Consider the following 13,940-nt stretch of genomic DNA (forward strand, 5'->3'; position numbering starts at 1 on the left):
ACAGAACAGAACAGAACAGAATATAACAGAACAGGACAGAACAGAACAGAATATAACAGAACAGGACAGAACAGAACAGAACAGAATATAAAAGAACAGAACAGAACAGAATATAACAGAACAGGACAGAACAGAACAGAACAGAATATAACAGAACAGGACAGAACAGAACAGAACAGAATATAACAGAACAGGACAGAACAGAACAGAACAGAATATAACAGAACAGAACAGAACAGAATATAACAGAACAGGACAGAACAGAACAGAATATAAAAGAACAGAACAGAACAGAATATAACAGAACAGGACAGAACAGAACAGAATATAAAAGAACAGAACAGGACAGGACAGGACAGGACAGGACGGAACAGGACAGAATATAACAGAACAGGACAGGAAAGGACGGAACAGGACAGAATATAACAGAACAGGACAGGAAAGGACGGAACAGGACAGAATATAACAGAACAGGACAGGAAAGGACGGAACAGGACAGAATATAACAGAACAGGACAGAACAGAATAGAATAGAACAGAACAGAATAGAATAGAATAGAATAACAATTTGACCATTTATTATTAGTACAACAATCATTCTCCTACTACTGCTGCTTGTTACTGCTTCAAGTGAAATGCCTTTGAAAAGCTTGTTAGAGCATTTAAATGGCCTTTACATGCTAGTTAGTGCTAACATGTCTGAGGAAGAGAATGCACTACGCTACCTACAAATGTTTTCATCACAAAAGCTTCATGAAGAGCTACCAAAAAACAGGGCAAAAGAACATACACTTTATTTTACACATGCATCATAGTAGAAAAAAAATCAAACGTACTGCATGCAACACCCTCATGGCATTGCAATGTCTCTGCGACAGAATGCTGCAGCAGTAATGGATTCTTCCATCAGAAAGCAATGCATTCAATGTATTAAGTGTGATCCTTGTCTACTGTATGTGCTGCCCCTTTAGATTTTTTTCTATACAATATGTAGTTCAAGCCAAAAAAAATGATGATTGGTTAAATCGGTGTTCCCACTGGGCTTTATGAGACAGTAGATCACACTTAGACGCACTTTGTGAGAAATGGAATTGGTCGCTCACTGGGGAGACAGATAGCCATCTTCCTTGCTTTCTCCCGTTTCTTTTTCGAATCAGTCGCATGTATGTACATTACTTTGATGATAACCTTTCAGTAGTCAGTATACATGCCTTGATAGCCGTTACGATGGTATTATGGCTTTCATTTGCGTTAATGAAAGCCATAATACCAGACGAGCATGGTATGAATAACTGGCAGGTGTGAAGAGCAGGGTTGGGGAAGTTGCATACAATCATTACTTCCCAACACTGGATAAACCCATCTGAACTCAGTTAACCCTCCATTATAGGCCGGCATAAATCTTCATAATGTGAAGTCATTGCATACTTCTTAGTAAGAAGTGTCAAACTGATGTAAGTTATACGAGGATAGGGTCTTTTAAGGAAAGCACAAATGAATGCTCTGCTGAAAAAATAAGTGATTTTTGTTTATATTGGTGGTTGTTTACATTTTAGTGATAAATGACTAGAGGTTATAGTTTACCCCCTTTTTTATTTACTATGCCATCAATGCATGGGAGCACGGTTTGCTGGCATTAACAACCACTGTAAGCCATTACATGTGTGTCAATTTGTGTAAAATGATGTTTCAGTCTCTAATCTCACAATTCTCTTTTCCCTTCAAAAGCATTTTGGAGTAATTCCAACATGTAATACCTTTTTCCAAAAATATCTGTAGTCTGATTACTGTCTTTTTACAGGAACTGTAATGGATTCTAGTTACTGATGTGTTGTAATCAGAATGTAATCCTGCTCCAGTCAGCCAAATAATAATCAGTATGGCAGGATGTTAAAGCTAAAGGAAATAAAACAAAGTAAAATATACAGTGTAAGGTAATAGAAAAAGCAATAAGGCATCTATTATGCTGTAAATTGGTGTAAAGATTGGGAAAGGATGAGATGGAGGAGAGAGACGGGGTGGAGGACATGACTGTGTGTGTTGACGAAAGGCCTAGCTATGTGTGTGTGTGTGTGTGTGTGTGTGTGTGTATTTCATGCATTTATCTATGTGTATTCTGTGCGGGTGTGTAGGTGCGCCTGTCTTGTGTGCATGTGTATTTCGTATTTGTCAGGTCAGGAAATAACATCGTTCTCCAGACGCTGCCGGCGGGGTCACAAGGGATTGTGGGTAATTGGAAATCCAGATGGACGTGCATGAACTTCCTGGAAGAGACGGTTACCACGGAGATCGAACCGAACACACGGGCTACAAAGATAATATCTCCCGTCTCTGCTTTCCCCCCCCTTCTCTTGTTTTGCCCTTCTTTCTCTTCTTTGGTTTTATCTATTATTTTGTTGTTTTTTTCTCTTCTTCTCTTCCCTCTCCTCTCATCTCCTCTCCTCATTCCTCTCCTTTTACCTTTCCTCTTCTCTCCTCTCAGTTGATTTATGAATTACATTGGGGGAGAGAGGAAACAGAGTACGATTGGCTTAAGAGTCAGTGTATAACAGTGTGGGCGGGTCTACAGGGACCAATCAACAAGGAATGTTCTACAGGAACAGCCAGTAGTCATGAGTAATATTGACCATTCACACACACACACACACACACACACACACACAATTAGCCCCAGGTGTTTTCTCTTGGGAATTGGACCCACAACCTCCACACAGTAGGCATGAAGGGCATATGGTTAGCTGGCCACCAGTCTCTCTTGTATGGCAGTATTACAAAGATCTTAAGATTAGTTCTTCCCATTTTACAGTCTGTTGACAACGGAGACGGCCAAATATTTAAAAGTCGACATGAGTAACATCGTTAGAGGCCAACAAAAATATAAAACAGATGTTTAGATTTGGTTCACAGACGATCCAAAAGGACAAGGTTTGTATGCAAATCTACCAACGGGAAAGAGTGTATGGTGTGTTTTATGCATTTGGAATAGCTATTCTTTGGCCGTACGTACAGTTCTGCATGAATAAGACTCAAAGTAAAGAGGCTACAAGATGTTGAAGTGGGGCCATTCACTTTCTACTGTTCAATACTAACCTACAGCATGTACTTATGCTGGATCGTAAGGTGTTTAGGTCTGCAACCATTCACACCCAGGACTTCAAGCTGGAGGTTAAACAGCATATATCCCTAAATGAACACACAAAAGCCTGAATGGGAAGCTGGACACTTGATATTGTACATAACATCCTGGTCTCATACATTTCTAATAACAGTGTGAAACTTTATTGGCCCCCCTGTAAGTAAATTCCCTTTTCTCTTGCCCTCCTCCACAGGGAGGTCAAAGGTCAGAGGTCAGATACAGACACTAGGTCACTAGTCTCTTCAGTATTATGAAAACACAAAATATCAACCCTAAATAACAAGATACATTTTTGCTTGGCCCTCCCAACATACACTGAACTTTGAGGGTGCAATCACACCTACAGTCTGTTTTCTTTGGTCTGAACCATAGTGGAAATGTTTACTTTGTAGCATTTTTGTATTTGGTTTGTTTAGTATCACACTGCCCGATTACAAGTGATCCAGGGCTTGTAAACAAAAGCCACATGGACTCACAAGTAGCTCGTTTATTGGAGTTTTGCTAACCTGTCATCCCATGAGATTACAGACTTTGGCAGCGGGGGAGTCAAACCAAATCCAAATTCAGCTTCTGTAACTTTAACTATGGACTTGCCTGAGATCTTTGCTGTAATTTACCTTCTCTGGTCTTTATACTAGTTAAGAACACATGAATAAAATAGCTGAATTTAAGCAGTCCAGGCTGTGGTTTGCCCTCAGTTCATTTTGTTATGCTAGGTTTTCCAATCAGGAAAGGAACTGCTGGCTATCAGATGTCAACATCCATCTCCTTATACACTTAAAACCGTATGGAACAGTCAAACAACGAAAAACATACTCATTAAGCCATATGTGTTGGGGTAGTTTCCTGCAGTTGGTATGATTACGTTCTCACTTCTAACGAACTGCACCACAGTCTGCCTTGCATTTTCAGGTGTCTGCGGTTATTTGGTGCGTAAAGGAATCAAACCAAAGGAGTAAACCCTCCGGAGTTCAACTGAACTGATCCAAACATACCCTGAATGTGCTTCATGCAGCCCTAGGATCATGGGACTTAACCCATCACAGAATGCACCATACAAACTCACAATTCCAGAGGAAAAAAGGGAAGAAAACACAGAATCCAACGAATGAAACCGAAACGACCACTACCGGAGTGAGGAGGTTTTCATACAGCATTAAATGATGGCTTTGGGCTTTGACAGAGCTGAACTACAGGTTGCTGACTCATCATTATTGACCAGCGCTGATGACTACACATCTACTATTAGCTGGCCTGAGGCTACCGGTAACTGCTCTGGCATGGGGAATGTTCAGGTTAGATTGACCGTAGCTGAAATGTGTGTTCGACAATATAGGATCCATTACGGTCCTTGTGTGTGTGTGTGTGTGTGTGTGAGAGAGAGAGAGCTGTGTGTCTACAGTGCCTTCAGAAAGTATAACCCCCTTTACCTTTTCTGCATTTTGTGGTGTTAGAGAATTAAAAATTGATTAAATTAGGATTTTTTGTCACTGATCAACGCACAATAACCCATTACGTAAACATGGATTTTTATTCACAAATTCCTACAATTTAATTAAAACTGAAAAGCGGAATTATTTTGAGTCAATAAGTATTCAACCCCTTGGCACTTGGCAGGGATGCAAATTGAGAAACTATTGTTTGTTTGAGTATGTGTGTTCGTGTGAGAGTTTGTGTGGGAGAGAGAGACAGGGAAAAAGAGAGAGAGAGAAACAGAGTGGGAGAGAGACAGAGAGAGAAAGAGAGACAGAGCGAGAGAGAGAGAGAGAGAGAGAGAGAGAGAGAGAGAGAGAGATGAATGTGTGAATACAGCATTGAATACAGTGCTCATTTATGTTGCTGTGTGTTTTGTTTTCACGAAAGTTTAGATGTATGGTTGACAAAACGGCATCCATTACACTGATCAGTGTGCGTGTGTGTGTGTGTGTGTGTGTGTGTGTGTGTGTGTGTGTGTGTGTGTGTGTGCATGTCCCGCTGTAGATCAGTGTGTGTTGGAGTATATAGCATTCATTACAGTGGTGCTACAGACAAACTGCTCCCTGGATAGACATTGATTTTCACCCAATGGATCTCACTGTTAGCAAACCTAATAGCTTGGTGGGTAATGGGTACATGTTATGAATGGGCCCCTATGGGCTAGAGGGGAGGGGAGGAGAGGAGAGGAGAGGAGAAGGGGAGAAAGGAGAGAAAGGAGGAGAAAAAGTAACAGAGGAGAAAAACAACAAGGAGGAAAGGAAAGGAAAGGAAAGGAAAGGAAAGAAAAGAAAAGGAAAGGACAATAAAGAAAACAAGGGGAGAGGAGAGAGGATAGAAAGAGCGGGAGGAGAAGATGTGGATGAGGCAAGGAGAGAGGAACATGAAAAAAAGAGGAGAGGGGAGGACAAAGGGAGAAAGGAGAGAAAAGAGGACAAAAAGTGTCAGAGGAGAAAAACAACAAAAAGGAAAGTAAAGGGGGTGAGATGAGGAGAGGACGGGACAGGGCGGGATGGGACGGGACAGGAGAGGAGGAAGATGAAAAAAGAGGAGAAAGGAGGAAGATGAAAAAAGATGAGGATAAGAACAAGGAGAGAGGAGGGGAGCAAAAGGGGAAGAGAGGAGAGAAGAGGAGAGAAAGAGTAATAGAGGAGAAAAGAAAGAAACAGAACGGATCAGATGTGAGTTGGGAGGAGAGCTGCTATTTACCATTACTGCTAATAGGTTTCAATAGGAAGCGAGTCGTTAGCTAAATGGATAGGCCCTAAATGACACATTACCATGTTAAAGGCTGATTCCGCTCATTATTGGAGCTCTTATTCCTCCATGCATCACCAGCTAGGGCTGTAAGCTGGCCACTAGCACACACAGACCTGCTGCCTCAGCAAATACATATACACACACTGGCGGAAAAGGACCAGGGAGACATGTGTGTGTGTGTGTGTGTGTGTGTGTGTGTGTGTGAGTGTGTACATCATTGCCACTTAAAAAAATGCCTTGGTCAGTGCTCTGCAGAAAGCCAGTATCTGAATCAGAGAGATTGAAGAAAGCCTGGATGGTTTTGCCATGCACACGCATGTTTTTGACCTGAAATAGTACAACACATCATCAGTGGTTTGGTTGGTTTCAGCTTCATGAAACATTTTCTACTCAAGTCAATGTCAGCTGTCAGTTACAGTAAAAAAGGCAAGGCTGGAAATGCAGGACTGTTGCAGGACACCAATGATTAGATGATTAGAATAGAGAATAGAGATGATTAGAATAGAGCACAGAGTACTGAATAGAATAGAACAGAATGCCTCCACTACACTGTTTTCCTATTGCTGTCTGTCAGTTGATGAACAGCTGTTGACTAGAAGTCACACACACACACACACACACACACACACACAGCGTAGGCGTGTCTGCTGTAAAACAGTGGATGGAATGTCTGCATTAGACACACTATATTATAGAAAAAAGAATGACAGACATAGAGAGAGCGAATGAGAAAGTGAGAGAGCGTTATAAAACAGTGTTGAAGTGTGTGTGTGTGTGTGTGTGTGTGTGTGTGTGTGTGTGTGCGTGTAATTCATCCCCAGAGCCAAATGTTAGTGATGGTAGTGACTAAGGCCTGGGAACCAGTCAGCCTACTTCTCACAAAGAATAACAGCGAAACAGTAAAGGAACAGAAAACACACATTCATTAGACCCTACCTGGTGCTTCAATACATTTCACTGTAACTACACTGAAGCTGTATGGGCAGCATTCCAACATAACTGCAATTCAACCTCAAATTTAACTACACAGAGCATTTTAGAACCTTAGAGAGGGTCATCACATCCAACTGATTAAAGGAGAAATCCACCCTCTACTACTACCCTACTTCAACTTCAGTTAGTGATTTCCTACATTTCCCAGAATGCCTTTCAACAACCCCCAGAGAACAGGTGTGAATAGGTTCTATTCTATTTGTGTAGGTGGAGAGAGCAACAACGATAGAGCAAGACAGCAAGTTTTTCAAGTCGGGAAAAAGTGAGAGTCACGCTCCTTACTCAAAACACAACATGTCTTGCGGCTGCATTGCATTCTGGTCTATTGAGGCTCCTGTGGGTGGAGAAATTGGTCTCTCTGCCTCTTCTACGATAGACTTCTCCCTGTATGATTGTTGAACGTCAGTGCAAAATGGTGAGTCTAGAAAGAAGCTCTTGCTCTTTGACCACTGAAAGGTACATAGCGAAAAGTTTTTAAAATTGTTAAAGTGTTAGTAAGTTATAACTATGATTGAATGCACGATCGTTAGCAAATTAATCACAGTTTCTGCAATCAGTTTGGATGAGTTGGTTTGAAAGTGAAAAACGGAATTAAATTAACTAACCCTAACTCAACCCTGGTCAGAGAATATTTCGCTGGTTGGAAGAAGCTAAATCAGGTTTGCTCTGCTCGAAAAGAAAAATGATTTAAAAAATGCGGGTCCCAGGGCAGAGCAGAGCAAAGCAAGACCCCTACAAGCCAAGCCAACAGAAGTCTTTGTTAACAGGGTCCAAGCCAGCAGAGGACAATGAGCCGGTTGAGTTGCGAGAACAGAGCAGTGGGCTCCTCTAGGAATAAATGTGCTGACGGACCACCCACCTCCCACCCACTGTCAGAACAAGCCTCGGGGCTCGGCTGAATGCTTAGGTCTGCTTTCCTCTACGGGGCCAAACAAGGCCAGTGCAAGACACATATGAGGCTCATAGATATTAAAAACTGAGATATAAGAGCTTTGACAGACAATAGTGTTCTCAGGAGCCTCCCAACTTTTTTCCAAATATGCCGCCTATTGTGTTGGGAAATATAATATTTACCCTGATTCGGGGCTATAATAATAATGCAACGCTTTTCTCTTGCCCCTGCCTCCACAGGGAGGTCAAAGGTCAAGGTCAGACACAGAGCAGCACTTCTGGAGCTGGTAGGGATTCAGTGTCTTGCTCAAGGACACTTGAGCAGGGTGGATGTTTACCAGCACTGAGGCTCGAACCCGGGTCCCCCTGTTTAAACCATGACGCCACCCTACTGCCCCACCCACTAGTGGTTTATTCAGCCTACCTCATACTGACTACAAACACGCTGGACGACAGTATTATTCAGCCGACCAGATGCAACAGGGACTTGGACTTTAGGCTTTGGCAGTCGTCCCCCACTAATGATGCAGGCATCGCTTGGGCCAATCAGTAACAAGATGCATCACCACTCCAAGTTTCCTCAAATTGGACTCATGGTGTAGCTGTTATGGCCTTTCAAAGTTATAAATTTTGACCCTTAATTATAGCGCCTTCATCAGGTCAATCAGAGTCATTTTTTTAAATGGCAGAACACAGTGCCAAAATGCATCATCCCTCCCAATTTCTGTCCCACACCTCAGCTTTGGGTCTCCCAGCTTTTGGGGAAAAAACAAAACAAAAACGATTACAGTAATCACATTAACCTTGTGTCCATCTTAGAACTTGCAGGATGATAGATTGCACAGAGCTTTTTGAGGGTGTGAACATTGGCACTGATAACCAGACTGCCCAGTTGCATTCCTGCCAACTCCATTGCCCCCTGGACAGGAAATGACATTGCTGAATAATTCACTCCACACCAGCCTTGTCCAATCACAAACCAGCACCCAAAAGTCCTGGGCGTCACCAGTCTATTACCGCAGGGCTGCAAAAGCTCTGTGGCCCCCTTCCACACACACACACACACACACAATATTTCATCTGGTCAGATGTGAACATTTGCTCTGCATTAGGCTCTCTGTGGGTTTGCCTTAGACCAGAATAATGGAAATACAAAAAATATAATGGAAATGTGAAATTACATACAGAATATGTCCCTCTCTCTCTCTCTCTCTCTCTCTCTCTCTCGGTACACACACACACACACACACACACACACACGCACACGCACGCACACACAATATTGATGAGAAAAGCAAGTAGAATAATGGAAAACAAAAATGTATACACAACACACACCTCTTTCTCTATCTCTCTCCATATATTTCTTCCCCCTTTCCTCTCTCTCTTTCACCCCCTCCCTCCCTCCTTCCTTCCTTGTCTCCCCTTCTCGCTACCTCTGCCTCTCTGTCTCCGTCTTTCTCTCTGTCACACACAAACACACACACACACACACAGAGAGAGAGAGAGAGAGAGAGAGAGAGCGAGAGAGAGTGAGGTGTGTATAAATGTTAAATCCATAGCTAACCAGGCCAGTCTAATAGACTCTTACTCCTCTGATGCTTTATCAGCTCAATCACACGAACATACAGCCTCAAAATAATGGCCTTTCTGTTTGCTGCCTCTCTGTATGTGTGTGTGTGTGTGTGTGTGTGTGTGTGTGTGTGTGTGTGTTTCTATCTAGGAGCTGTGGTGCAAACAGTATATGTGCACCGCATACAGATCTGCCAGTAAAGCCAGAAAAGATACTCGGTGGGTTAGGGAATCCTAGACTTTCATCCATCTATTCATCCATCCGTCTGTCCAGCCAGCTGTCCATATCTAATTTTAATTAAAAGATATAAATGAGGCAAAACTACAGACTACCAGGTATTGAAGGAATATACAAACTTTCTGGCAAACACCTAAGCACAGTGGTGAAACTGCATTTTTTGTCTCCATCTTTGGTGTTAAACGCTCATTGCTGTGGTGTTTCTGCACTGCACTTCCCAGAGATCACCTGTCAATCAAACAGTGTGGGCGGGACTGAACTCTGTATATCTGTGGCTCTGGTGCAACCTGGTCACACTCTGTGTATGCATGGCTCTAGTTTAAGCAAGACACTATGGTTGTGGGTTAGACCACACAGCATGCTGAGGTCATGATAACATCAAGAGGATGAGGATGGTGACCCTGAAAGGTCAAAGTTCATGAGTGTGAGAAGTTAGAGGTTCTTTTAATATGGACGGTCGTGACACAAAATCATCACAGTTGGACTCTCTCCCACACACACACACACACACACACACTGCCAAAAACATCCATCTTAACAAGTAATTTAGTCTCATTCAGCCTTCAAATCTCATTTTTCTTAAAACGAGAAAAATTCTACCATTGAGGTGAGATAACTCTAAAATAACACTTGATTCTACAAAATTCTTGAAACAAGTTGATTTGCATTGGAAACAAGAGAAATGATCTCATCCAATTGGCAGATATTATTTACTTATTTTATGAATATTACAATTTTAGGACTCAATAACAGACTAAATGACTTGTTAAGATGGAGATTTTTTGCAGTGCACACAAAGATTGAGCCAACATGCAAAAAGAAACATACAAAGGCTCTCTCTCTCTTTGTCTCTCTCTCTCTCTCTCTCTCTCTCTCTCTCTTACTCTCCCACCATGTTGTGAACATGTGTTCAACAAGGATGTGGTGGGTTAGGCTGGTAATTTCTAGCAGCCACTGAAACCAGCCGACATCAATCCAGGCGAGACTTCAGAGAAGAACACAGACTCCAGTCTAACACGGAGTCTCAGCACAGCCTCACTCACCGCAGAGGGCCAGACGAGGCTCAGAACCGTCTGTAGAAGTGTTAAATTCAGGGTTTAGTCTGGTGCATTGGTTCTCATCATCTAGGTTGGGGGTCCTCAAATTATTCCAGAGAAAGTGGTTCATCAGAATAACTAAATGTCAAAGCCTTCACTGCAAAAAATTTCCATGTTAACAAGTAATTTAGCCTTATAATCAGTGTTAAAGTCTTATTTTTCTGAAAACAAGTGACAAATCCTCTAAAGTAATACAATCCTACTTGTTTCAGTGAGTTTCAGGTGTCAATATCTTGACACAAGACATAATAAAGCAGATCACTCCGCTAGTATAAAAAAAAATGACAATTCAAAAAAAGTCTTGAAACAAGTTGATATATGCATTGGAAACAAGGGAAATTATCTCACCCCCATTGGCAGATTTCTACGCTTTTTTAAAGAAAAATAAGATATCAAGACTCAATACTGAACTAAATGACTTGTTAATATGGATATTTTGTGCAGTGTCCCCGGGTATTTTCTAACTAGGTTAGGCTTACTGTAATAAAAAGCTAGTGACTTCAAAGGCAAAAAAAAGATGGTGGTTTTTTAAGATTTGCTCTAGGAATACAGACTCCATCACAAAGCCACAGCAGAGCGAAAGAATCAAAGATACTGTAGACAAAAAGTTAATCATACCAACATGTGTAGACCATGTGTGTTGCAATGATGTGCACTGTGGGAGAAGTGACACTCGACAGTGGTTTTGAACCCACTTAAAGGGGATTAATGCTGTAAGAAATTAAGACTTAACTTCTCACGTCTTGTTATGTCTAACTAGTAGGAACATTTACTCAAACAAACATATGAGAACTAGAACTTGGGTGGGTTGCACTAAAAAAGATTAACTTTGAAACTGGATTACATTATGGTTTATTAATAAATCCTGTTCGTCAAACTTTAAAGTCACAATGAAACAGCATTTGGAGAGCATCTTGCTAATTTGGCGTATTTCCTGTTAAAACAGGATAAATGGGGCGGGAGGTAACGGGGGGAGGGATCATTCAAAAGTGTAAAACAATGGTAGCCTGATATTCAGACTGAATGGTCATTTCGTTACCATTTCGTTGATTTTCCCCTAACCAATCACTAGTGACTGAAGTATCCAGCCACTCTGACGCTGTGCAGCCAGTTAGCCACTACATCCATGGATACCCAGTGTATTTACCAACTTTATCAAGAATGTCGGTCAGCTTTGACAAAATATTTTCTTTGGAAAGACAATATGTTGGTTAGGGGGTGATTTCAACAAATCTATTCTGCTGGAACGCCAATGAAAAACCTTTGCATGAACGGTTCAAACTTTTGTCCCTGATTGGGCACTGATTGGTTCGATTGTTTCTCCGAGCGAGAACAAGCCGTTGACTAGAGCAACACTAGACTTTCTTTATCGCTCGACAAAGTCTGACAAGTGGGCGGGACGCGATTCAGGAGTATAGGACCAGACGAAAACAATGGAATATCAGTTAAGGAGAGAAAGGCAGTTTTATTTGATGGGAGGCACGGAGGGGTGGGATTGTTCAAAAATCTTCTTCCACCAAAATACGCCACTGAGCCAGCCAGCGGGCGTGAACCAAATAAAAATGTTGAGATTTTATTAAAATGAGCTGTTTGGCAGATTATATACCTGCCGAATTTACCATAACACCTTATTGGTTAGTAATAAAATCTCAAGTAATTTTCCGAGGTATGTTTTGCTAATAAGCAAGGCAGGAACAAATTGACAGATTTTTGAACGGACCTTGGCCTGACATTCTCTCTATAAGCTGTTTGGAGGCGTTAGCCGCAACAAAGGCTAACGTTGAGCACAATAACAAAATAATGAATTAGAGAACATGTAGGAAATGTTCCTATCAAGGTTAGCTAACATACTCAGAAATGGCGTATTTACGAGCCACTTATTATTGCTATTGGTTAGCTAGGAGGCTAACTAGTCAAGATAGAATAGAAAACAAAAGGTAAAGCACCCAGATATGCTAACGCTAGCTAGCTCCCAGGCTAACAAAGCAGCAGCCCTTGCACCTACCTTTGTCCTCACGCCTGTTGGCCGCTATTTGAGCCGCTGTATCTGCCATTTTCAAATGCCTTCCGTAGTTATCAGTTTGCTGCAATCGCTGCATAGTTCGTGGAGGAGTGCAAGTGCAAGCCAAGTCTTTTGGGGAGGGGGGTGGGAGGGTATAACACTGTGGTAGGATGGCCAAACAACAACCTCGGCCCGCTCCTGTGTTTTTGAATGCAGAAATCTCCGCAGCGCGTGTGCCATGGCTGCTCACTTTGTTTCACTCACTACCATTCAGCAACCCCTGCTGATAGTTACTCGTCATATTACGCTTCAGTAAATCAGAAATATTACACCTTGCACCTTTAAATTGACCAATAATTATAATCTTGGTTTAAATGTAGGTTTAAAACATGAATCTTAGATTTACTAAACTAGGGATACATTTAATCTCTGATTCACTCCTAGACTCGGCTCCTGTCTTTCGAAGCTGGTATTCTCGCAAGACTTGATGCCTGGCTGTGCGAGACTAGTGCACCCAGGCTTGGAGCTATACAACCTAGAAACAACATAATGGGAGCTGGAGCCTAGAGAGAAACAACCCAGAACCAAAATCAACAAACCGAGAACTAGGTCCACAGTTTTACAGCACAGAATATACAAAATGAGAAGTAGAGCGTACAGCAATACAACCCAGACCCAACAAACTGAGTGAGAAAGAGCTAGAGTGGGGGGGGGGGTACCGTTGCTTTGTTTTACGGTCGTCTTTGAACTGCCTGTGTCGGACAGGGCACTCCTGTAACAAGACAGCTCGCTCGCAGTGTGTTCGCCGTGGACAAACAGAGGTTTTGAACTGAACTGATCTGAGCTGGAACACCCAAAAAAAAAAAAAAAAAAAAACTCCAGAAACCAACAGCGAGAGAGTAACAAGACAAACAAACCGAGGCCAGAGATTCAGCACAGCTATAGCAGCAGAGGATGTCAGCAGGACTCCTACACAGGATGAAAGAGAGAAAGAGGAGAGGAGGAGGAAGAGGGGGAGGAGGAGGAGGAGGAGGAGGAGGAGGAGGAGGAGGAGAGGGAAGATGAGGGGATAAACGTATGCGAGGGGAAGCCCAGCGAGCATTTGATGGACGGCGACATTCATTTTCTCAATATGAAATTATGGGACAGTAAAAATTCCTAATAAAACAGCTTTGGAGACGTCTCACCTTTCATTTTGGCGCTATATTTACACGGGTTTACAATGTTTGTGCAGGCCGTCGCATCAACGTCTATTCAACGCCAAAATGTCTGGGAGAA

At 42.2% G+C, this 13,940-nt stretch overlaps 1 protein-coding gene across 1 annotated transcript in view; it reads right to left on the reverse strand.

The window, feature by feature from the left end:
- lama2 (laminin, alpha 2) overlaps window positions 1-12,714 on the reverse strand; it is a 168,922-nt gene extending 156,208 nt beyond the window's left edge. The window contains exon 1 of the mRNA XM_078290077.1: window positions 12,666-12,714. Within this exon, the coding sequence (XP_078146203.1) occupies window positions 12,666-12,714 (49 nt within the window). The remainder of the gene's footprint in view (window positions 1-12,665) is intronic.
- Between the last annotated feature and the right edge of the window lie 1,226 nt (window positions 12,715-13,940).

The sequence above is a fragment of the Centroberyx gerrardi genome, chromosome 18 (assembly GCF_048128805.1).
Source record: "Centroberyx gerrardi isolate f3 chromosome 18, fCenGer3.hap1.cur.20231027, whole genome shotgun sequence".
NCBI classification, from domain to species: domain Eukaryota; kingdom Metazoa; phylum Chordata; class Actinopteri; order Beryciformes; family Berycidae; genus Centroberyx; species Centroberyx gerrardi.